Consider the following 23,969-nt stretch of genomic DNA (forward strand, 5'->3'; position numbering starts at 1 on the left):
TAACTAATCATCAGCATAAAATGCAAATGAGGCATATTAAACTGGATTTATGTGAAATACAAGCCTGCTGAGCTTAATTTTGAGTGTCTGCTGGAATTTGCATTTTGCAAGGGGCAGGCAGTGCCTCTACAGCACAGCAGCACACTGCCCTCCACTGGGGCACTGTTAGTCACAGCCACCACAGCAGGCTCAGCAGTGCAGTGTTTCTTGCATTTGTTTTCAGTGGGATTTTTCCCCCTTAAAAATAAAATCAAATTTAAAAACCTCCGAAAGCGTTGGATATGAAAAGGCCAGACAAGCTGGAAAAAGGTCTGTACTTTGACAGTACAGTGCATTTTTTTATACTGATGTCACTGCAGAAGGATTTATTTTACTTTATTTAAATAAAATAGGGGTTTTTTTAAATAAAAGAGTTACTCTAGTTAAGAGACTTGACGAACGGACTGGTATCTCAGCAGAACATCCTTACGCGCCTGGTATTAGGTAAATTCCTGGGTTATCTGACTGAAACTTTCTGAGAAAAATATGCATTTAACTCTTTTCCAATCTGTGGCAGGATTGACTCAGCATTTAGTTACGGACTACAAGCAAGTTGTAAAACTTCTAGAAGAAGGAATATCTAAAAGGTATTTTATAAAACAAACCTGCTCCATCTGTCTTTAACACTTCTTTTACCACGTTGATTTGATTGATGTTTTTTACTGATGGTGTTGCCAATACTTTGTGGTGACAGGATGTCAGTATTGCTGATCCTGCACAACATACACATAAAATGTTTTGTACCCTTTTTTTTTTTTTCCACAATAAGAGCTACAAGCACTCATGAAGTTTTCTCTTCAAAAGTGATCCTTTGCTGATTTACCCACAAAATTCAGCCATCTGTCTGGGATAAAAATGCAGGAAATTGCTAGGAAAATGTTTTGCTGTAGACAGACTTCTGTTTTTTCCTCCACCTGCTAGTGACACTTTGGACTGTATAGATTGCAACCCACTTTTTAGAGTAACCTAGTGATTTGAAACTGCTGAAAAACTGCATTATCACAAAAATATAGAATATAAAACAGGATTAAGTTTCACTACGTCTGATTGTAGCAATCAATAGATGCAACTCTGTGGTAAGAAGAAGCTTTTTCAGAACACAATAAAATTCCAGTCCGTCTACTAGAGTAATCCTACAGTCATCTCATTGCTAAGGAAACAGAAGTAGAGAAAACAAAACCAGAAGTTTCAGTATTTTGTGTGTAAGTTTTTGTGATGCTGAAGTTTCAAACTTTGTCATTTGCATGAAAACAAGGAACATCTTTTTCTGAGTAACTGTTCAAAAATTTATTTGGACTGTACGAGAAAGTCCAGCTTACCTATAGTCATTATTATTATGAAGTATTCTGCAGAGTATTTATTAGTACACTATAAATGCAAACAAACTAATTTTAAACACCTTCATTCTGGAAAATTATGCCAAATGAACATCAGCAAGATCTTAGGGATAAAGAAGTTAGGGAGCAGGTTGCAATTGCCCCATATGGCTGGAGGCAGGAGAGGAGCAAGCAGATGGGGCATGATGGCTCCAGGTCTGACTATACAGGCACAGGTAATGCCTTTCAGGAGGAGCTTCTGTAGAAACAAACAGCATTTACTGAAGCCTTGTTTTTCTACCAGTTGGTTTTATCAGGCCACTTCCAGCCCTGCTCTGGCTGTGCCTGTCTGTTATCAAATAAACAAATATGATTTTCAACACGATATCATTATTTTTGTTGTAACTCTCAGTGATGCTATTTTTTTTTCTTTTGTTATTTTGCCAGGCTCAGTCTCAAATGCTTAAGGGTAGATTATTTCCAAAAGCATAGCCCTGGTGCTGTGTAAAGCAAAACAACCATTTAATCTAGATAATATTATTAGAACAGCTAAAAATATGAAAATGTACACCACATGCTGCAATGAAATAGGATATATTAACAAGTACACATACATTCTTCCATAAAAATACTCGCATGGGCTGTGAGTAGTTGGGGTATAAACTTATCTACCAATTACCCTGTGTGTTGTTGGGGGTGAGAAGAGAATACTAACACTTCCACCTCCAAATCTTGGGGCACTTTCTATTTGTCTTTTGCTTTAGAAATTTCAGTGCTGTTCCCTTATGTTCTCCATCTGCGATAGAGCTGTTTGCTGTCTTCTGCCCTTTACCTAATTGTTTGTCTTCCTTCTCCAACATCTGGAGACTAGTTCACATTCTGCTTCTCCAGCTTAGGCTCACTTGCAACCATCACGCACTGAACTGCCTGTGTCCACTCCTATGGCTGTGGAGGTGGAGGTAGTAGAGAGCAATAGGGAGGAACGTCCTGACTTTGACCTCCTGCAGCAAGTGCTTGGGCGTGTACACACAGATGCCACGCTTAACTCTCTAGTGCAACTGATTTCTGCAGTACCTTGATGGCTGGACTTGGAACAAACATGTGGTTTCACAGTCTTCATCTGCACTGCTAAAATTGCCTGCTGTTGTTGAGGGTTAGCTTGGCACAACTGACACTAAAGACTGTGCACGTAGCGGATATTTAAAGCAGCAAAGGAAAAGACTTGTGACCTGGCTTCTGACCTAAGCTAAACCCTACTTTCTTTGGGTTTGTCTAACCAAAACAGTGATGGAGAAAGCAGAAATTCCAAGTTTGTGTTACAGAGAGTGAGAGTGTATCGCTGCTCCTCCTCCTCTGGGACTGGTACCTGCTAGCCAGAGTTCAGTGAGTCAGAGAGCTAGAGGCAGATGATCTATCTGTCCCTGTGGTAGAGGCAAGCAAGTGCTAGATGAGTGAAGAACAGCGTTCCTTTTGGTAATCATACTGATAGACTGGCTAATCTCATCAAACTCTAACAGTGTAGAACTACTGCAACAGCATGTGACAGAAGGGAGCCCCAGAGGTGGTGGATGAAGCTATTTGAACCCTTTGAAGTGCCAAGAAATAAAAATGGGGACAATATGGAGAAAAATATATTCTGACAGTGCATTCAGTGGTCTTGGGGGTGAGCTGTATGATGCTGTTGCTGGCTGTACTTCTTTGTTGTGTTCCACAGTTACATAACAGCTTACATCTGCGCTGTAAGGTTGCTTTAAGAGATTTCTTCAGAGCGGACAAAAACACCTCTAACTTACCCTTGATTTCCACCCTTCCTTGTCCTCTGCCAAACACTCCGTGATCTGATCCAAGAATAGAGCCTGCCATATTCTCCAAGTTTCACATTCTTTCATCTTAACTTATCTGCTGTATTTGTTATTTTCTTACCCTGAATATAGGGAAATAAGCCTTTGTGATTTAACAGTTTGTTCTTCTTTCTAGAATCACAGCAGCCACACATATTCACAATGCCAGCAGCAGATCCCATGCTATCTTCACCATCCACTACACTCAGGTTAGCTAAAAATAATCTGACTTCCTTTTCTCTTCATTCTCAAAAAGCGTTGTTCCATGTGTTATGCATTGTTTACTTATCACTGTTTTTGCTGTTTGTAATAATCTCAGTGGAAGCTGTTACTTATTTCCTTTGGATCACACTGCAGATGTGTTACACTTCCTACACCACCTGATGCGTTGTTTACTGAAGTATTCTTGTTCCTTTATGCAAGCTTGTAGTCAGAAGTGATGCCAAAGGCTCGTTGTAAAAAGAAATACTTAAAGTTTTAAACCCTTTGAAATGCAGTACCTCTTCTAGGATGCTGTGAAAACTACGTGTGAATATGTTTAAAGCTGCGTTTTCTCACATTTTTTAGGATCATTAATTGAAGTATAACATTAGTTTAACACTTATTAAGTTTTTTATCTGTCTGGCTTTTCAAATGTGCTCATCTCTTTAGCATTTGGCAACCAGTACTCTCCTAGAGACAATGCACCCTTTCTCTGGAGGAATTATATCCTTCCCTGGCAGGGAAGTCATTTAGTGATCCAATAGACCTTTTCTATCTCACACTTTTAACATCCTGTAATCACAGAACATTTTGGGATATTTTTCAGTGGTTTCACAAAAGACCTTTGGAATAAGTGAGCAGAAAATAACTCTGCAAGATCTACAAAAAGCCTTTCACAGTCACTAGGCAGTAAAGCTTTTTTCCGAGACAAAATCAGCATAAAAGGGTAGTTTCTCTGTTGGGTGAGAAAATTGTTGAATTAATGTTTTGAACATAGTCAGTGGGTCCAGGTCACAAAGAAGGGGAGTGAGACAGCCAGAAGTACAACTCAGTTTCAAACAAAAGAGGACATCTATTTTATTTTCATTAATTAATGAAGATTAATAGTCTTCCTTATTTATATTTTTCTCTTCAGGCTATACTGGAGAACAATCTCCCCTCTGAAATTGCGAGCAAGATCAACTTAGTGGACCTTGCAGGGAGGTAATAATATACTAAGCGGCAGAATGGTAATCTTCTCTGAAGATGCTTGTGGTACTGCCTTAAAAAATGAAATCTAATATTTTAAGACTTCATTTAAATAACAATAAACCTGACTTTTCTATACAGTAACGAGGAATATTGAGCTAATTTTGTCTCTGTCATCTGTCTTTCTGTACTGGGTATTGGTTTTCACTGGGGAAGGGAATTCCTGGGTCCACAGGTCCAGTACCATACTGTTGCATGCATTTAAGGTAATTTCATTCCACCCTGTATTCTTATTAAATGGCTTTTCCAATAGCCACTGATGGAATTACAGAGCTTGAAAAAAGAGAGAACAGGGAATATATTCCTCATGGCTGCCTAACATGAGTGAGAAAAAATAGTGACATCTCACTGCTTATGTTGTTCATGTTCCAAAGGTTCCTTAGTGTCTGACCTTAGATATGCGTTTCAGTGAACAATGTGGTTATACTAGATGGGACAGAGAACAGAAAGATGGAAGTTTTGCTGAAGAGTTATGGAACATTTAGAGAACAGATTGTTTTTCTTTCTCAAGAACGTAAATCGCCATTCATGTCTGAGCAGAGAAAGTGATGTTAAGGGAATATACAGACTTTTGCACTGAACCAGTCTGCCCTTGCAGGGTTGTTAAATGCATGCTGTTTTTTTTTAAATTCAGAACCACTATGATTGGGTTGCCCAGTTCAAGCTTGAATTTATGTTTTGATGGGTCTTTAACATTAGCTTGCACCAATGGCCTTTACTCTTGGTTGTTTGGACTTTCTGAACCAGAAAGCAATGTACAGTATTCAAAGCATATAATTTTCTAATTAGAAAGCTTGCAATTTTTGTTTTCTTGTATGTCAGGAAAATACGTGATGCTTTCATATTGATTGCGTGTTGATCATTAAGCATTTTTGTTTGGTTTGCATTGTCTTTCTCATGCTTGTGTGCTACAGTGAAAGAGCTGATCCCAGTTACTGTAAAGATCGAATTACTGAAGGTGGCAATATTAACAAATCATTAGTTACACTTGGAATTGTCATCTCCACTTTAGGTAAGCACAGAAGTTCTTTGTATTGAAGGGTAGGGATAAAAGCATAGGACTCACTCACCATGTGCTATGTCTTAATGTTTTTCTGTGTTTACAACAAAAAGCTGAACAGAAAAGCTGTGTAGCATCTTCATAAACTGTAATGCCATGTAAGAAAATGAAATAGCCATGACAAAAAATAACCCCTTTCTAGAGCTCTGTTCTGTTTCTTCTTCAGCACAAAATTCGCAGATGTTCAGCAGCTGCCAGAGCTTAAACACCATAACAAGTGAAGGGGAGAGCAGTCGTGCAGACAGTCCTTCCACAGGCAGCATCAGTGGAACCAGGCGGCCAGCGTACATCCCATACCGTGACTCTGTCCTCACCTGGCTTCTGAAGGACAGTCTAGGGGGCAACTCCAAGACCATTATGATTGCCAGTGAGTTTGGTTTCTATTAATTGTTGACATTTTGCACTATATTACGCCCTTAAAATACATCTCTACTGCAGTGAAAAATGGCTATACCACTTAGAATCTAACTTTTTGGAGGTTTTCATAAATACTTCATGGAACACTCCAGGCAATGAAAATTCATGCTGATTGTGTGTGAAGTTAAGCTTAAGTGTTTTTCCAAGGTCATCGCTTTGATTTAAAGTGATTTATTCAGTTATAGATAGTCTTGAGGAGATATTCTCTGTGAGATTAATGAAGTATCCCTAAGGATATTTTTGGTCTTGTTTTTTAAAGAAGCAAAACTAAAAAAGAATCCACCTTTCTGAAAAGTGGTAGGTTAGTCTGATTACTTCTAAAAATAAAATTAGTGTTTGTTTTCTATTTTTTTCTGTCTATAGCTATCTCTCCTGCCAGCTCCAGCTACAATGAGACCATGAGTACCTTGAGATACGCTTCAAATGCCAAAAATATTATTAACAAGCCCAGAGTGAATGAGGTGAGGCCTTGTGTTCTGCTTTTCATTCTTGTTCACTTTTGTTGTGTGTATTATTTTTTATTCAATATATGTGCTCTATGAATAAAATTCAGACTTCTTCCTGTTAGTGAGAGCTAAATTACAGCGTTGTTATTACACAAATAATTCCTTTGATCCTCAGCAGCTTAAACCATTTAGAATTTCACACTTATTTTACATTCTTCATCTCTGACCGTTGAGTTTCAATCCTCCTTCTCTTTGAATTATTATGACATTGATATTGTCGTGGTGGGAACAAATCAGAAAAGAGAGAGGACAATGTTTGTGGGAAAAGAGAACCTGTCAAAGATGGGAGCAACCTGTATCTGAGCAGTACGTTACAGGGGCCTGGCAGAGTGGAGCAGGGAATACTGCTGTGAGTGTGCCTGTTCTTCTGTCCTCCTGGTGCATCAATTCTGTGTTGATCTCTTCGGATAGAATTTTTTAAAGAATTGTTTTTCCAATATCTGTGTCTCAATTTTTCAGGATGCAAACGTAAAACTGATCAGAGAACTGCGAGAAGAAATCGATAGGTTGAAAACTATGCTGATGAGCTTTGAACTGGTATGTAGAACTCTTTGCTACTGGTCCTCTTAATGGTACTTTAGGTAGCTACAGTAGGTTACTTTCATCTTATCTGTTTATCTTTCCATGTTTATTATAACTGGAGGGAAATTAAACTATTCTCTGAGTGATTTCATGATGATCGTATGGCTAACTGCATTTCTATCATTTCTCCTTTTTCTCACATTATATTGATAATCGTGTAGTGTAAGCAGTTGTTTAATGATCAGAACGGATTTCCTTGCCTGTCTTTCATGAAATTGGGTGACTTTGTTGTTCAGAAATACTGTGAAATAGAAATATTTTATTTGTGGGGAAATGGAAATATGAAGAGAGTGCAGAATATTAATTATTGATGTAATTTCTCTGTCAGACTTGTCACAGTCCCCTTACCTCAAAAAATGAACAAGTAGACCTCAACAGCATTTTGGAGGTTTCTGCCTGCCTGCACACTCTGTCCCCCAAAAAGAAGTTGTGGGCGCCTGTGAGCCCTCACAGTACTGCTGATATTCTCTGTGTTTTTTTCCTTTGGAATAATAATAGCATATTGGTTTTCTATGCCATGAAGAGTGTATTTTTCTGGGAGAGACTAGAACTATAGTCCAGAATTTATTTACACAGAAGTATTTCTTTGTTCATGCTCTTTCACCAGTTCTTCACAAAAACTTGCATGCAGTAGCTAGAGAGCTGTGGGCTTGATGCTGGAATACAGCATCAACTGTCCGTATTTTGTCTTTGCTTCTCTTGAGTTCATCTCCTTGAAATCCTGCGGAGTGAAAGAACCTGCCTGTCAGTTGTGAATAAGGAAACTAACGTGTGGATCTTGATGACTGTTCTTTGTGCAGAGGAATTCCAGTCCTTCTTGGAGCGATGACAGGGATGGAAATCTGACTGAGCTGGTTCTTCAGAATGAAATGAAGGTGCGTATGATCTACCTGATGCTGTGCTTCTCTCCTGTTTCACTGGGCCAGGAGAGATTGTATTGCCATAGTTCTGAAACAGCAGTGAAAACGTTTTTGTCCTAATGCTTTCCTGTTTGCTTTGAATTTGCAGGAAACTGCCATCTGTAATGCACGTTGGGTGCTCTCTACCAATTTGTGATGAAAGTCTCGTGTCCTTAATGGGATACTGTTCATTACATATCATTAAATCTGCACAATCTACTCCTTCTTTGACAACTGTCTCAATATATCACAGTAATTCATTACACAGAGCCTCTCTTCTAAGATTAAACTCATTCAATTTATTCAAAGGAAATTATTGTGCTGTTAACAAATTACTGAGCAGATTTGATCACTGGTGACCTGGAAGGATTTTGGAGATCTTAGTTTTAAGTTCTGCTTACAGAGAGACAAAATAACTAGTTAGCATGATCATATTTCTTTCTGACATTTTGAGAACGAGTCTTCAGTAGATTAAATCTGCTTCGTTAGGTGGTAGTGCAGTTTTCACCCAATTTCTTTGTTGCCACAGAAATGTTCTGCAGCTAGAAATATCCCTGCACTGAACCTGGTGAAAGAATTTTGCATCCAGTAAAAAAAAGGATGGAAAAAAATGCTGTTCTTTCTGAAGAAATTTTTGTTTGAGAAAAATTAACCTACTTAGTGAGTGAAACAGTTGCTTCTCCCATTCTTTAAGATTGAGCAATTGACCAAAGACTGGACAAGTAAGTGGACAGACAGGAAAGCCATCATGGAAGAATACAGTGTGGACATCAACAAAGAAAAAGCTGGAGTAACAATAGATTCTAATTTACCTCATCTAATGGCCATGGATGATGATATCCTCAGCACAGGAGTGGTGTTGTACCATCTCAGGGTGAGATACTGTCACTTTGTCATTTGAATTTGGAAACACTTGTTTTCTTTGGAAATGGAGAGTGGTTATAGTGGCATTACAACAATATGTATCAGAATGTAAAGGCCAGAGCCCACAAGACATAGATAATGGGGAAAAAAACAATAAAGGATGCATGAAAATGGAGCAGGAGAAGAATCCATATATGGAATAGTAAGGTGACCTCATATGAACGCATATGCTGACTATTTGATAATGCATGGTAAGCAAAGCAAGATACTCAAATTAGGTATTAGTAGTCTGTCCACAAAGCATGAAGATAGGGGTGTGTGTGTGTGTGTGTGTGCATGTGTGTGTGAACATAAAGGATGGGGCTTGAAGTGTACTGGACATACTGGTCTAGATTTTACTAGTAGCTTGTATCCTTGAGACTGGAATACTGGTGTACCTAGTACACTAGATCAAAGATAAAAGTAAGCTTTGACAAGCATGAGCTCATTTTGGTAATGACACCTATATATATTGCTATTTTACCCTCCCGAGCCTGCCAAGTAGGTTCCAAGTGTGTAACTTGGGTGGTAATTATTTGTGATTTTCCTGGATCAGGTAGAAATCATAACCTCATAGATATTGTTTTGCTGTGTATCAGCTCATTTAAGGCACGGTTTTTACCCAAAAATTTTCATAAGATCGTATGTGTATTACTTCACATTCTGGTTTCTGAAGTGTGTGGTTAGGTCAAATAGTTTTAGGGATTTTTTTTTTTTTTTCAGTAAGTCAGGGCTAAACTGGACATTAGCTTTTTTCTGTTCTTTAAACAAATGGAAATTACCAAAATATTGACACCGTTTAGTTGTAAAGGAGGTGGACGCTCTACCAAAAAATGAGCTATGTATGTTCGACAATCATGTGTCTACTGATAAAATATCTTAACCTAAGTCTAGGTTTTGTGCTACTTGATGTAGTTTAGGGGCACTGTTTTGGGTTTTTTTCTTTTAAAAGGCCGCAACAAATATTTCAAACAGAAATCATGCTGTTCTTTATCAAGTTGAAAGAGAAACCTTACTAATTTTGCACATGCCAGCACAGAGAAATTGTACCACATAATGATTAAGGACAAAGTAATAAAGTTCAGTGCTGACCAATATGCAATTTGAACTACTCAATCCTACATTAATGTTAAATGTTTGTTACAAGTAATTACTGCTACTTACATGTTTTTCCATTATGTGCCATTTTGGAAACAGCAAATATTTTTTCACATACTGATTTTAACAACACCTAAAGTAATTTAAAGGTGTTAATTTTAATGTAGAAACCTAGTTTGAAGGGTCACCTTCTGAAGTCATTAGTATCCCTCTGTCACACTAACATCTTTGTCCCTTCTTTCTTTGCTCCTAGATGATGCCTTTTCTTTTCTTTGTGCTTTTCATCTTTTAGCCTCTGGTGTCTATTGCTTTCATCTGAACAGCAAGAAGGTAAAGCATTAGTCATTCCTTACATACTAGGGCTTCAGTGTGTAACAGCACTTTACATTGTGCTTCTAGAGAGAGAGAATGGCAGCAGTCTTCAGATCATGTAGAGTAAACATTGTGTTACTCTTTTAGTCTCTTGTTACTCCGTAGCCTTACTTGCACTAATCAGTGCTGTGCCTATGCTTGTAGAACTTTTCTTTCATAGATTCTATTCTTTTTTCTGGCTTTCATTAACAAAAATATCTGGTTTCACTATAATTAAAATTACATTTTGCATAGCTTAAAAAGATGAGATTTGTTTGTATCGTTTTAGAGAAAGATGTACCTTTCTTCACAAACTTCTTTTGAAAGTCTAAGTACTCTCAAAACTGAAGGGGGAAAGCAGTCTCACTCCTTATGGTTCTATAAATTCCTTGGGTATTCCGTGCATAGTCAGGAAACTGCCCAAAGGTGGTAACAATGTAAAAGTACTTGAAGAGATGTGAAGATGTACCTCAGTATGTAATTTAATCTCAATCGTCTGAGGTAGAATAGAATTTTTCAGGTAGAATAATAAATATATTAAGAAAGAGTATCAGTGTTTGAATATTAGCACAGTAATAGCATTTGAAAAAAACCAAAAGCGACATAGGTTTGGCGTACAGCTATTTTTATTTTGCTACCTTCTTTGAAGTTGAGTTTGTTTGTATCTTATCTGTACTCTCACTCTCCGCTGTGATTTTCAGTTGTGTTTAAACTCACCCAGAGTCAATGCACTACTGGGGATACTGGTGTGAATTTCATGAGCCAATACTGCTGTAATTTACTTTTCTGAATTAAATTGTATTACCAGAGAGTTATTTCAAGAAAAAAAATTCTTTTGGAATTACAATAACTATCTCTTTGCTTAGTCAAGAAGATAATTGATATAAAGAGGTGTTTTAGGAGTTCGTATACTTCTCTTTGTGCAAATTACATGGTGCTAACTCACTTGATTGTGTGAGGTGAGTCAAGGCCATGTGAATCATATGCTTTCTACAAATTGTGGCCAAGCCACGTGCATATTTTGGGGTTGAAGCCACTGAACATTAAACTTACATGTAACTAGATAATGACTCCAAAGCAGGGACGTGGGGGCACAAAAACAGCTTTCATCCTCTCCAGCAACAGCATCTCAGCAGGGGTTGTAGCAGAAGGCTTTGTTAGTTGGTTCAGTTCCCCACTGTTCAGACAGCTGAGCTCTGTGAGGAACTGAATGATAATCTTTCCTTTCCTCTCCTATGTACAAACCCACCACAGTTTACCCATAATTACCCAAAACTGCATCGTCTTGCCGTAATGCACAGATTCCGTTTTCCCAGTCTTGAGGTTTCTGATTACTACTTCTTCCTTCATCCTTAAATCCAGGTTGTAATATGCTTGGGGCAGAAAGCATATTTGATTTATTCTAACTAGAATACAAACATTGAGTAGTTTGATGACTATAATTGATTTTAACGTGACTGGAAGTGTTGCCATTAAAGTCATTTTAGAGCATGTTCACTAATCAGTTTGCAATAATCAAGTAATCAAGCCTCTTTTCAAGGCTTGGAAATGAACTTGGTTTGTTTTCCGAATTAAACAGATAGAAATGGTAATGGAACATACTAGGTAGGCGGTAAATTCATTGCCTCTTTTATTAGTTTTTGCTCATAGTATTGGTTAAGTGTCTCTGTTTTATTGATACTTGCCCTGTTCCATGAGAACAGTTTCCCATCACTGACACATAATTTGTTTTTGTCTGCTTGTTCTTTTGATTTTTGTTCCTAGACAGTTCTTTTTTTTTTTTTTTTTGAAGTTATTGCCATCTTCAGGTTTGGGAGCTTGTCCGTATACCATAATCAGAAATGAGACTTTTTATAAATGTGATTTAAGTTTTTTAAAAACATTCTCCTTTTGTGGTTAGTTTGAAGAATTTGTAATATATGAACAAGTTCCCTTACAAAAGATGAATTCTGTTACTTTTCTATCTTGTTTTTCATTATGAAATCTTAAAAGCTTAGTTAACGGAATAATTTTTCAGCTTCTTTCTTCATGCATGGATATTTATTAAAAGAATTAATCTAATTTCTGCAAACCACAAGTCTCACTGTAAAAGTTCACAGCATCAGAACATGTGTTTGTGTTGAAAATATTTGTCTCGAGCACATTCCAAAAAATCATCCACTGATTCTGCTTCATCTGCTACCGTTGTAGATGAAGGAGAAACTGACAGCTGTAGGATGAGAAGTAATTGCATCACTATGAGAACAGCAGGCTGAGGTATTGCAAAGTAGTAGATAGAATGTGTTCTAAACAACCGAGTTATTCAGAAGTTATTTGTTTCAGGTATTTGCTAGGATGCTGTACTAAACCTTTCTTAATCAATATAAATAATGCACTTTCACTAACTGACTTTTAAATTAGTTCTTTTCTTGTTCTAGGAAGGAACAACCAAAATTGGAAGAAGTGACTCAGACCAAGATCAAGACATTGGTAAGAGAATGACAAAATTATTTTATTATATGGTCAGGTCAAACCAAGAAGTTTATGACTGTCACGTGTGATAGCTAGGTATAGTTTGTCAGCTGTCTGTAGAAGAAGGTAAGTAGAAGGCAAGAATTGTTGAAGTTGGCTAAAATCTTCCAATTATTTTTTGTAGTTGTTTAAGAGGTCAAAAAGTCAACGATCTAATTGAAGTCTCCTTACAATTTTCTTCCCACCTGTGAAATGCTATACTGGAATTTGAAAACATCTTCATCTGACATCCGAATCTTCTACCCTAAGCTAGTGGCACAAGTGATCATGAGACATTAAAAATGCTTTTCAGTTTTCATAGGGCAGAATGTTTTAGATAGAAAATGCATTTTTTTCAGTACATATTTTATTTAATTTCATTCCTGCTTAAATGATGATAGGTAGTGAAACTTTATACTGAAATCGGAGACTCTGTGGAATCTTGACTTTGGTTAATTCTGCTAAGTTTGGTTAAGTTTAATTATTTTTTTTCCAATACGTTAGTAAAATATAAACATTAAATGCCATAATAGCAATAAGAAAATTCAGCACAATAGAAGAATTTGCACAGCAGCTCACAAATCAGAAAGTACTGTTTAGTTTTTCCAGAACCAGAAATACTTTGAAAGACAACTCTCGCTATTTTAATCAAGTAAGTTTTTTTCTGTGTATTTATACTGGGTCAGCAATTGATGACAACAGTTCGCTGGCCTTGTTCTGCACTTGAGATAGTTCTCTGAGGTACGAAGTCATAGTGTCAAACAGTGCATAGTACTTCATTCTGAGGAAAATAGTGCAAACCTGACCTCTTCAACAGGTGAGATAAAACAAATCTATACGCTGCAGTTTTGCAGGGACAATGGATTGAAAGGGACCATTGTATGATAGACAACAACTGTGGCATTGTGACACTGCGACCAGTTCAGGGCGCACACTGCACTGTGAATGGATGTGAAGTCACTGGATCATGTCGTCTGTCACAAGGCAAGATTTGCTTTTTCTGTGAATGCTGTATTATAATAAGCTTACCTCTGGAATTTAGAGGAACTTTTATGGAACTCATGCAGATATAAGAAATGCATCTCTCAGTCTCCTGTTGCTGCCTAGCACCACTAGGTTTAATCCATAGCTAAAGCTTCCAGACTGGGACAAATAAATTAATTACCTACAGAAAGTAAAAATAAGACATAGGTGATGATACCAAGACCCCTTTTGGCAGCAATAGTCTGTAGCCTTCTGAAAAGGGAACACCTGTAGTTAGAGGCAGTGTTATGGAAAACAGTGGAAACTGGCTGTAAACCAGCTGACCACTGCTGGGGTTTGTTGGCAAATATGTAATATAGTTGAAATGACCTTCAGCTTTTTGTGTGCGTTCAGGTGGGGTATACTAGTCACCAAGTCATAGGCTGTGGTGAGTGAGCTCAGATGAAATGGATCAGGCTCTCATACTTTACTCCCATACTTTTTTTCATGTTATTTAAAATAAAAAAAAAAAAATCCAGTTTCTGGGAACTTGCTGTGATCTGGATTCTTAAAGAAATAGTGCAAAAATATATTTTCATCAGTGAGTTTGTTATGGTTTCTGTATAAAATCATGCTGGTCTTTAATATGAACAGGGAATTTACTGTTATGTTGGGTTTGCAGAAATCTCTGAGATTAGTTTGCTTGGATGCTGTCATTACAGAATGATAAGTCTGCTGTTCCATAGTGGCAAATTTTAAAAATAGTTCTCGGCTTTTTGTCAGAATATTTTTTTTAACATACTATTCTGCAGTAGTTTGCATGTGCTGTAGTCTGTGTAGTGGAGCTAAGAAACTGCTAACATTCTTGGGACCAACTGTTTAATGAATTATGTCTCTACAGATTTCTAATAATTTTTTGTTCACAGGGGCCCTTATTGTCCTTGGCAAGTCTCATAAGTTTAGATTCAATCACCCAGCAGAAGCTGCTGTCTTAAGACAAAGAAGATCAGTAAGTTCTAAAACTGTGTTTTTCTCTACTATTTGTTCATTGATTTTTCTGTATTGCTTTCCCTCTTAAAAGCAAGCCTGATCTAGATAATATTTCTTCTCATCATCGTATTCACTTGCTTCATTTCCTCCATCTAATGGTCCGTAATGACCCTAAACTTTTTTGTGGGAGGACACCAGTGCTTCTTTCAGATGTGCTTAGCGAAAGGTGATGCAGATCCCTTGAATAATTTAGTGTTTCCTATTTCTAGTCATGACTGCAATACGATTAAAACAGAAAGGCAGAATGCTGCAGTGAAAAGACCAGTTAAGAATCTTTCCACATTTTCCGCATTTCCACATTTGATAATTTTCTGAATTATCTTCTTTCTCTGTCATTTTACCATCCCAAGTGAGATGTAGTAGAATAAATGGAAAATTTATGGGATTAAGTGCTTAAGTATTGTTGACTCTGAAAGCACTTAATTGTTAGATACCTTAGATAAAATATTTCTTGGTATGTAATCTTAAGAAATAATTACTGCAAGATATTATTTGGTCGAGTAGTTCAATGGTGTTTTAAAAAAAGCAAATAATTCTTAACATTACAGAATCACAGAATCACAAGGTTGGAAAGGACCAATTGGATCATCAAGTCCAACCATTCCTAACACTCCCTAAACCATGTCCCTCAGCACTTCATCCACCCGTTCCTTAAACACCTCCAGGGAAGGCGACTCGACCACCTCCCTGGGCAGCCTCTGCCAGTGCCCAATGACTCTTACTGTGAAGAATTTTTTTCTGATATCCAACCTGAACCTCCCCTGACGGAGCTTGAGGCCATTCCCTCTTGTCCTGTCCCCTGTCACTTGGGAGGAGAGGCCAGCTCCCTCCTCTCCACAACCTCCTTTCGGGTAGTTGTAGAGAGTAATAAGGTCTCCCCTCAGCCTCCTCTTCTCCAGGCTAAACAACCCCAGCTCTCTCAGCCGCTCCTCATACGACTTGTTCTCCAGCCCCCTCACCAGCTTCGTTGCTCTTCTCTGGACACGCTCCAGAGCCTCAACATCCTTCTTGTGGTGAGAGGTCCAGAACTGAACACAGTATTCGAGGTGCGGTCTCACCAGTGCCGAGTACAGAGGGAGAATAACCTCCCTGGACCTGCTGGTGACCCCATTTCTGATACAAGCCAAGATGCCGTTGGCCTTCTTGGCCACCTGGGCACACTGCTGGCTCATGTTCAGTCGGCTGTCAACCAGCACCCCCAGGTCCTTCTCTTCCGTGCAGCTCTCCAGCCATTCTTCCCCCAGTCTGTAGTGCTGCATAGGGTTGTTGTGCCCCAAGTGTAGGACCCAGCATTTGGCCTTGTTAAACCTCATGCCATTGGTCTCGGCCCAGCAGTCCAGCCTGTTCAGATCCCTATTACTGGCATATGTAAGTGAAAAGCCTAACTTAAAGAGTATGAATTTTCTGATTTAGGACATAACCAAATTACCAGTTGTTATTGGCAAGAATCTGCCATTTAAAATGGGTTTTCATATAGTAATGTTTTATACTTACCACTCATCTGTCCTTTTATATTCACTTCTGTAGTTCAGATAAGGGGATTAACTTACATTTGGTTTTATTCTTAATTTCTTGATTAGTGAAATGAGCAGTACATTAGAACAGAACTACAAGAAGAGATATACTCAGTAACAAATACTTAAGCGGTTTTGCGAATTATCAAAGACTAAGCAGAAGAGTAAGATTATAAAATCCCGTGGGAGGTATTATGCAGCATTGCATGCAGTAGTTAGCAGTGGCAATATTAATAATAACTTGGAAGTTGGTGGGTGATATTTTTTCTTCCAGTTCTCATGTTTGTTTTGTAGATCAGTGAAACCACCCCTGTTCTGAGTTGTGGAGCTTTGGAGTGGCTCAGGTTGGATGAAAGTTGCACGCATTCTCCTCACTATATCCTTTCTTCTCTTGACAAGTAAGTTTAAAAAAAAACAATGGAAAAACAATAAAGAAATGTTTCCCATGTGGGATGATGTCTGAAACCAGAAATTGGCTCAGATAGAACTAAGTTGTGTGTAGAATAGGTCCCGTCATGTTTTCAAGTGATCAAATAAAAATGTCCAAAAAATGCATTGGCCAACTGACTATAATATAAAATGTTATGATATCCAAGCAAAAAGACTGGGGAAAATATTTATTGCTGCACAATGAATATTGCTGCACAATCAAGAAAATGCCTTGGATGAGGTTGACAGACATTCATCATTGAGTCCTTCATCTCAGAAAGCCATTGTGATTCTCCCTTTTTAGAAAACAAAACTGAGCAGTAAATAAGGCATAGATTACTTCTAATGGTGAAGAGCTGCTCATACACAAGGTGTTTAGTGTATGCTTTTCATGGCAGAGCCTTCCTGAAAGGGAAAGGATTGGTGTGATAAAGGCAGTAATTAATATGTATCTGGAAAATGAATTAAGATGTCTCCTATGTTTCATTTCATAACATTGAAAACAGAATATCAAAGAATTAAATGTAATTGGGTTCTTTCTCTTTTTTAATTCCTCTCAGCCTGGCACATTCAATTGACCTGTTAAAGGCAAGAAACAGCCATCTTCTTATTGATATCTGTTGATAGTTCTGCTTCTTGCTAGAGTGTTTTTGGTGTGGTAACATACTGGGAATCTTTTATCTCTTTCTAGAGAAGTATCTCATCTTGTTTTTATGAGCATAAAATGTTATCTCTGTTTTGAACATCTCTTCATACTTATAGTAAAGTGGCTTGCTTTCCACCTCAGATAGTGTGTTTCTATGTCTTCTCTTTAGTGTATCTAATCTCTGCTTTTCCTTTTCATTTGCTGCAGTGATACTTTTCTATATACAAAACAGTATTTCATTTTGTTTATTTACTGTGGTACGTTTTACACATCACTGCTGTTATTTTCTTTGTAAAAATTATATTTTAAAGATAAGAATTTGTCTAATGACCTTCAAAAGTAGATACCAGGTTGCTCTTCACCTGAGTATAAACATCAGAGGTAGAGCTTTTACAGAAATTTGTTGATGGTCCTAGAAAAACCTGCAGAAATCCCAAAGCACTGTAAATAGTTTAGTACAAGATTGCACTCAGTTATCCCCTTTTTAACTGAAAAACATGATTAATATTTCTGATTGATTTCTTTTAGATCACATTCAGATAGAAGATTTGGTTGTGTAAATGAATTTTTGTAGTCGCTGGGACTATGTATATTACATTGCTTAATGTTACCCTCATACTTAACCTGGAGTTTTCAAAACATTACTTAAGAGAAAATGAAAAGCATGATGGTATTGCATCCACTTTATTTTTATGAATGTCCATCTCTTACAGGAATAAGCTATAAACTATGTCTAATGTTAGCTGTCTTTCACCTTACATAATGCAGTGTTCTTTTTTTCCTCTTGAATAGCTTTTTGGCAAAAGTAAACAGAAATAAACTGAACTGAAACTCAGTGTTCCTTTACAGTAACCAGTAAGCCCGTGTTTCTGTCTGGACAAGTAGTTTTGCTAATAGAGGAGATTACAATTGAGACATTTAACCTAAAATCTATAATATGATGATAAAACAAGACATATGTGCTCTCTTAAATGTCCAGCTTTTGTGAAGAAAAGTCCATGTCAAGTATTAAAAGGTGTTCGTGGTACTTTGCAAACAGTAATACGGGACTACGGGGACTACAAGGAGTGTTTATTTGCTCATCAGTTAAAGTCCACCTAGTGCAGGGTCTTTGTCAGAAGACGATGGTTAGAGGAAAATACAAGTGCAAGGCAAACTCTGTGTGTGTGTGTGTCTCCCTTTCTCTCTCCCCTCTCACCTGATAGTTCTTGATGCTCTCCCAGCTGCTAGCAGTCTGCATCTTAGACTTCTCCTCTACTGAAAATTACAGTAACATCTCTGTGTATAGTAGGCTTCAGTGAAGATTTTTTGCTTTCTGTTTGAACATCTTTGTAATTTCCTGTTTTCACTTTTACAGTCAAAAATGTAGAAACTTTAAAGAAAACAGATGTTCTCCTGAACTAAGGTAAGAGTATTAATGTGTCTACATCACGCTAAAGTTTTTGGCCCCACCAGCTTTGTCTTCTGTCCTGCAGAGATTTCCTCCAGAAGATAAGCAATCTAGGCTTTTAATTTGATTTTATCGTATTGAAACAAGAATGTGTACATGCAACTGACTTATAGGCAAGTCTCTGCAATTGTGTTCCTTATTCATACTTGATCTCATGCAAATGGTTTGCACCTTTGTTACATGTGTAACCTGTATTTTAAAGCAATGACTAGAGTGGGGTTTACGCTGAAGCTGCCATCTATTAATAATATACAAGAACCCTGAAATATATAAGTATCCTGAATACTCATTAGTTTATTGAAAATTCCCTGGACAAATTAGGTTCTATTCTGGTGAGAAGAAAATTGCTTTATGGATGAGACCAAAAAAGAAGTCTTAGCATAGAACGTGGTTCATTCATGCATAGAAGCACAGCATACACTCAAAAATAATTCAGAAATTGTTTGGTTTCCATGCATTTAAGTACTCTTTAATCAGCAACTGGTGGTAGTTTGCTTTCTTCTGGATTTTTCATTTCAGAGCATATGAACATATATATTATGGGAATGGTTACTTACAGTCTTATCTCCCGTGCTGTCAGTATGATGACATTTTTCTCATTTGCATTTTATGGGTTGAATTACCAGTTCAGCCTGTGAATGTATATTAAAATACTTAGAGAAATCAGAGAGAAAACAAACTTCTACCGTTGCATCCAAATACTAAAACTTCAGGCATGAAACTTTCCTTGAAAGGAGGTGTGATTAACTGTACTCTTACTTGGCCATTTGCTCATACACCCTGCTTGGAAGAACTCCAGCACTTCAAACTTATTTTTGTTGTCAATCAGCAAACACACGGAAGGCTTGTGACTAGCATTATATGATGGTGTCACCACAGATAAGTAGATAATGAAGGTTTTGCCTTAATACTCTACTGTATATAAATAAACCCTGATTTTGTTCTCTTACTCATTTAAAAAAAAAAGAAAAAAGAAGAAGCCAGGCGTTGTTCCATTAGAGTCCAGTGGTAAAGCAGTACACTGAATTAATTTTAGGTGCTTGGAACATATTTAAGCTCTCTTTCCCTGAAAATACCAACACTGTTAAACTTGGGAGTGGACACAGCATCTCGTAAGAATATGTGAAATTCTACCGGGAAGAAAACAATGCCTGTAGACATGGAATGTGTTGCTGGAGAACACAACATAGTTATTATTCTAATGTGGTACGGTTAACATGCCAAGGTAATCCTTGTAAAAATAATACTCTGAGTTCTTACTACCAACTTTCATTTATGAATTTCAAAGTGCTTTATAAATACAGGTTAAATAAATCTTTTACATGCTTCACCTGATAGTAACTTCTGTGAAGGGGATGTCTCTGTGTACATTTCCAAAGGTCCCTTATTTCTAAAGGTTTCTAACTCTGCTGGACATTTTGACTGATTTCTACTTCCCGCCTCCTGCCCACCATCCCCAAAATTTTGCTTTGAATTGTGTGAGTGGCATTGCTTCCGGAGGCTGGAGGAGGCGACAATACTGGGTTGTTTAGCCTGGAGAAGAGGAGGCTGAGGGGAGACCTTATTGCTCTCCACAACTACCTGAAAGGAGGTTGTGGAGAGGAGGGTGCTGGCCTCTTCTCCCAAGTGACAGGGGACAGGACAAGGGGGAATGGCCTCAAGCTCCGCCAGGGGAGATTCAGACTGGATATCAGGAAAAAATTTTTCACAGAATGGGTCACTGGGCACTGGCAGAGGCTGCCCAGGGAGGTGGTTGAGTCACCTTCCCTGGAGGTGTTTAAAGGATGGGTGGACGAGGTGCTGAGGGGCATGGTTTAGGGATTGTTAGGAATGGTTGGACTCGATGATCGAGTAGGTCCTTTCCAACCTACTGATTCTATGAATCCAAGGTCTTCATGTCTCCTTCATCACTTTTCCCTTTGTTTCAGGATGGAGAAGGAAGAGGTTTGAGCCTCTGTGCTAGGCAGATGCTGACGCACAATCCCATGCAGCTGCGTGGTGTGGCTGCTGTGTGAACCCCTGCAGGAAGGGCCCTGGATTGGACAGGGTTGGAAGGGGGAAGGATGGAAGTGGGGAGGGATGTATATCAGTGGATTGACTTGGAACCCTGAGCTGTGATTGCTCTCAGTGCTGGGATTTGCAAGGGTGCAAAATGCCTTTTTTTCCCCCCTGCTTTATTATTAACTCATCTTCTCCTGGAAAAAATAATTTGTAAAAGAAAAATGAGAGTTGAACACTAGGCAGACAGAAAGATAGGGATGCTAACTTGGCTGATGTTTCCTTTGGGAAAACAGGCAAATTTCATCTTTTGGCAACAGTGGTTATTTTCAAAGTACTTTCTCTGTTTGAGCCGTAAGATTTTGTTGCAGAAGGCATTCAGCTTCACCACAGAGTTATTGCTGCCATAGTTACTGAAAGCTGCATTATGCTGTAGCAGCCGCCAGCCTCTGCATCAGCAGTGGAAGTGTTTGGGGAAGAGGAGGAGGAGAATTGCACAATAGGATCCCGGAGAGCTGACGACAAAACAGGCTGGAAAAATGTGGATTTACAGATGGTTCATTTAGCATGCATCATGCCAACTTAGTGGAGAGAAAAATGAGATGGAAAAACCCTTCAGCAGCAGTGGTATAATATTAAATTTTTCTCAATAATTTGTGATTATCTTTAGTATAAGGCTGTTGTCTTTGGGTTGTAATTTTACTTGGCGTTTTAAAATGTTTACATGGAGGAGGGGTAAATTGATACTTCTTGTTGCATTTGGTGCATCTAGAAATCTGCATGCTTTTAGGAAAATCTATGCAGGGTTGCTTTTTTTTTATATGCTGTATGCCAGTCCTGTGATACCAAGATTTTCTGTATGTCTTGATACCTACAGAAATGAAGCTGTTTGTCTTATGTTTGTCCTGAGGTTATATTAGTTCCTGCTACAACTATACCGAGTGCAGATTGCTAATGTGGGAAGGCAGAAATGCAAGCTATGGCAGAAATTGGTCTCTGCTTGATTCCTGTATCTCATATTATTCCTGTATTTCAAGTCTAAATTAAACAGTATGTCTGATTTAACATGTTTTAGATGAAAGAATTGAGTGATCTCATCTATCTATTACAGAATATAGCTAAATTCTTATGCTAGCTGGATTGGTATTTTTTTTAGTTTAATGATTTAAACATGTATTACACAAACTAATTGTTCTTTAAATTGTCTATTAGGTGATTTAGCTATGAAGTGTGTGTGAGTCTGTTATTTTCTTTCTGGGCCATTGTCACCTCATTTTTTAGTTCAGTTTTTCTTGTTATTTCCATAAACCAGCAAGAGCATGTTGACGTGACATAGCATATTTGAAGGTAGAAAGGAAGCATTACTTACTTCACGTTCTTGGTTTCAGCACTTTCTGCAAGAGACAGATCTGTATCCCAAACGAGCCAGTCATTTTCTTCTCACAGTTATCTCACAACCAGAGGAAAAATATCTTCTGGCATACCTGTGTTATGTAAGTGCCTCTGAATGAGTTGTCATTATCTTTTTGTTCCGCTTGGGAAGACTGTCTTTAAGAAGCTACTTCATAAAAAGCTGTTTAACATTCAATCTCAGTATTCAGATCTCTCTTTACTGCCCTGCTTGGTTGTTGTTTTGTGCTATTAAAAATTAGGAGGTGAAGCACAGAGGCACTTAAATAGCAGCAGAAGTGCAATTGGTATATGTACCTTCAGCAACAGTATTTTTACAGAAACCTTAGAGAGAGAGAGTTGTATCAACTTGCCACATCACCAGAACAAAAGCAGTAATAATGCTGTAATGATTGCTGTGCTCTGTTTCTTTTTCCAAGATTTGAAGTGAAGTATTGGGTGTGCTTCTGTACTTCGCCTTTTTAGGGTGTAGTCATAGTATAGAGCTGTGACTAGTAACTTCAGTTTGGCCTGCATCGTGTTCTGCTCTGTGTGCAAACACACATATGCGCTTGGAAATGCCTCTTGGAAAGGTTCTTATGGTTTTATGTTAGTTCAGCAAAAAGCCAGTACCACATACATGAGGGAATACACTAGTGCTGCTGAGAACAGCAGACAACACACATTAATGTGCATAGTTTGCATTGCTCATTCTCTAATACTTTATAATGTATGGGGGATGAGGGCTGGGAGTGTGTTCAGTGTTATTGGAAAGTATAAGAAGACCTTGTGACCCTCTCCCTGCTATAAACAGATGTTGCGTAGCTACCCTTGTGAGATCCTTGGACTGAAATCCAACACTGGGTTGTTTCCTATCCTTAGATGTTCTGGGTTTCAATTTGTTAACAGTTTGAACTCTGATATGTCAATTTTATGGAAAGGATGGCTGAGAGCTAAAAGTCGTGGTTAGGAAGAGTATGAGACATTTCATAAGAGGAATTTTATTTTATCTAACTCTAAGAGTTACAAAACAAGAATTTTTTGTCTACTGCTTTACTTTCATGCTTTGCTTTTCAGCCTTATTAGCAATGATTTACTCAGTTTCCTCCATCTTATACAGAATGGTGCTAATAATGATAAATGAGTAGAAATCAGCTCTTTTTGGTATTTGATAATGTTAATGGATTCTCATCATTCCTCCTGGATGAATGTGTTTTGTTTCTTTCACACACGTCTCAGGCTAAATGACTTGCCCAAGGTCATGCAAGTGTCCAGTAACAAATTTAGGCTCGTATTTTTCAACTTTCCAACACCATAGGAATCAGAGCTTTTATATGACTGTGAGCAAACCAGGTTGAAATCATCAACAGTATGCACAGTGAATTAACATTTGCATTGCTATTGAGGTTTATTAGTTTTAATGTATTTAATTTACAAGAGGCTTCAGCTGACATCAAGGAAAACTCTGTATTAAGCTTAATGCATAGGCATCCAGAGGCAATCCTCACCCTGAAGACCTTGCAGCCTAAGTACATGAAACACAGAGATGATATAACTGCTCCAAAATCAGAGAGATTTTATCACAGATCAGAACTTTAGCCTCCAGGCTATATGGCTACTCCATTACATTTCCCTTGGAAAACATGGAAGATAACTTGGAAGCTGCATTCAAGGAAAGCCTCCCTTGGATTTATCATTAAAACTCTGTGAGCTTTTCCTAAATTATATCCTTTGGATTTAATACTGTGAAAAGTGATTCTTCTTTAGTCAACCAGTCTAGCTTTAACCTCTGGGCTTG

The 23,969-nt window shown here is 37.9% G+C and overlaps 1 protein-coding gene across 1 annotated transcript in view; it reads left to right on the plus strand.

Annotated features, from left to right (window-relative positions):
• The window catches only part of STARD9 (StAR related lipid transfer domain containing 9), a 106,514-nt gene that overhangs the window by 56,156 nt on the left and 26,389 nt on the right, over positions 1-23,969 (plus strand). Inside the window, exons 8-21 of the mRNA XM_054066693.1 lie at positions 557-626; positions 3,333-3,405; positions 4,314-4,381; positions 5,341-5,438; positions 5,653-5,853; positions 6,267-6,364; positions 6,869-6,946; positions 7,792-7,866; positions 8,585-8,764; positions 12,660-12,711; positions 13,579-13,716; positions 14,622-14,704; positions 16,554-16,657; positions 18,692-18,739. Coding sequence (XP_053922668.1) covers positions 557-626; positions 3,333-3,405; positions 4,314-4,381; positions 5,341-5,438; positions 5,653-5,853; positions 6,267-6,364; positions 6,869-6,946; positions 7,792-7,866; positions 8,585-8,764; positions 12,660-12,711; positions 13,579-13,716; positions 14,622-14,704; positions 16,554-16,657; positions 18,692-18,739 — 1,366 coding nt within the window. The remainder of the gene's footprint in view (positions 1-556; positions 627-3,332; positions 3,406-4,313; positions 4,382-5,340; positions 5,439-5,652; positions 5,854-6,266; positions 6,365-6,868; positions 6,947-7,791; positions 7,867-8,584; positions 8,765-12,659; positions 12,712-13,578; positions 13,717-14,621; positions 14,705-16,553; positions 16,658-18,691; positions 18,740-23,969) is intronic.

Source organism: Cuculus canorus, chromosome 5, assembly GCF_017976375.1.
Source record: "Cuculus canorus isolate bCucCan1 chromosome 5, bCucCan1.pri, whole genome shotgun sequence".
In the NCBI taxonomy this organism is placed as follows: domain Eukaryota; kingdom Metazoa; phylum Chordata; class Aves; order Cuculiformes; family Cuculidae; genus Cuculus; species Cuculus canorus.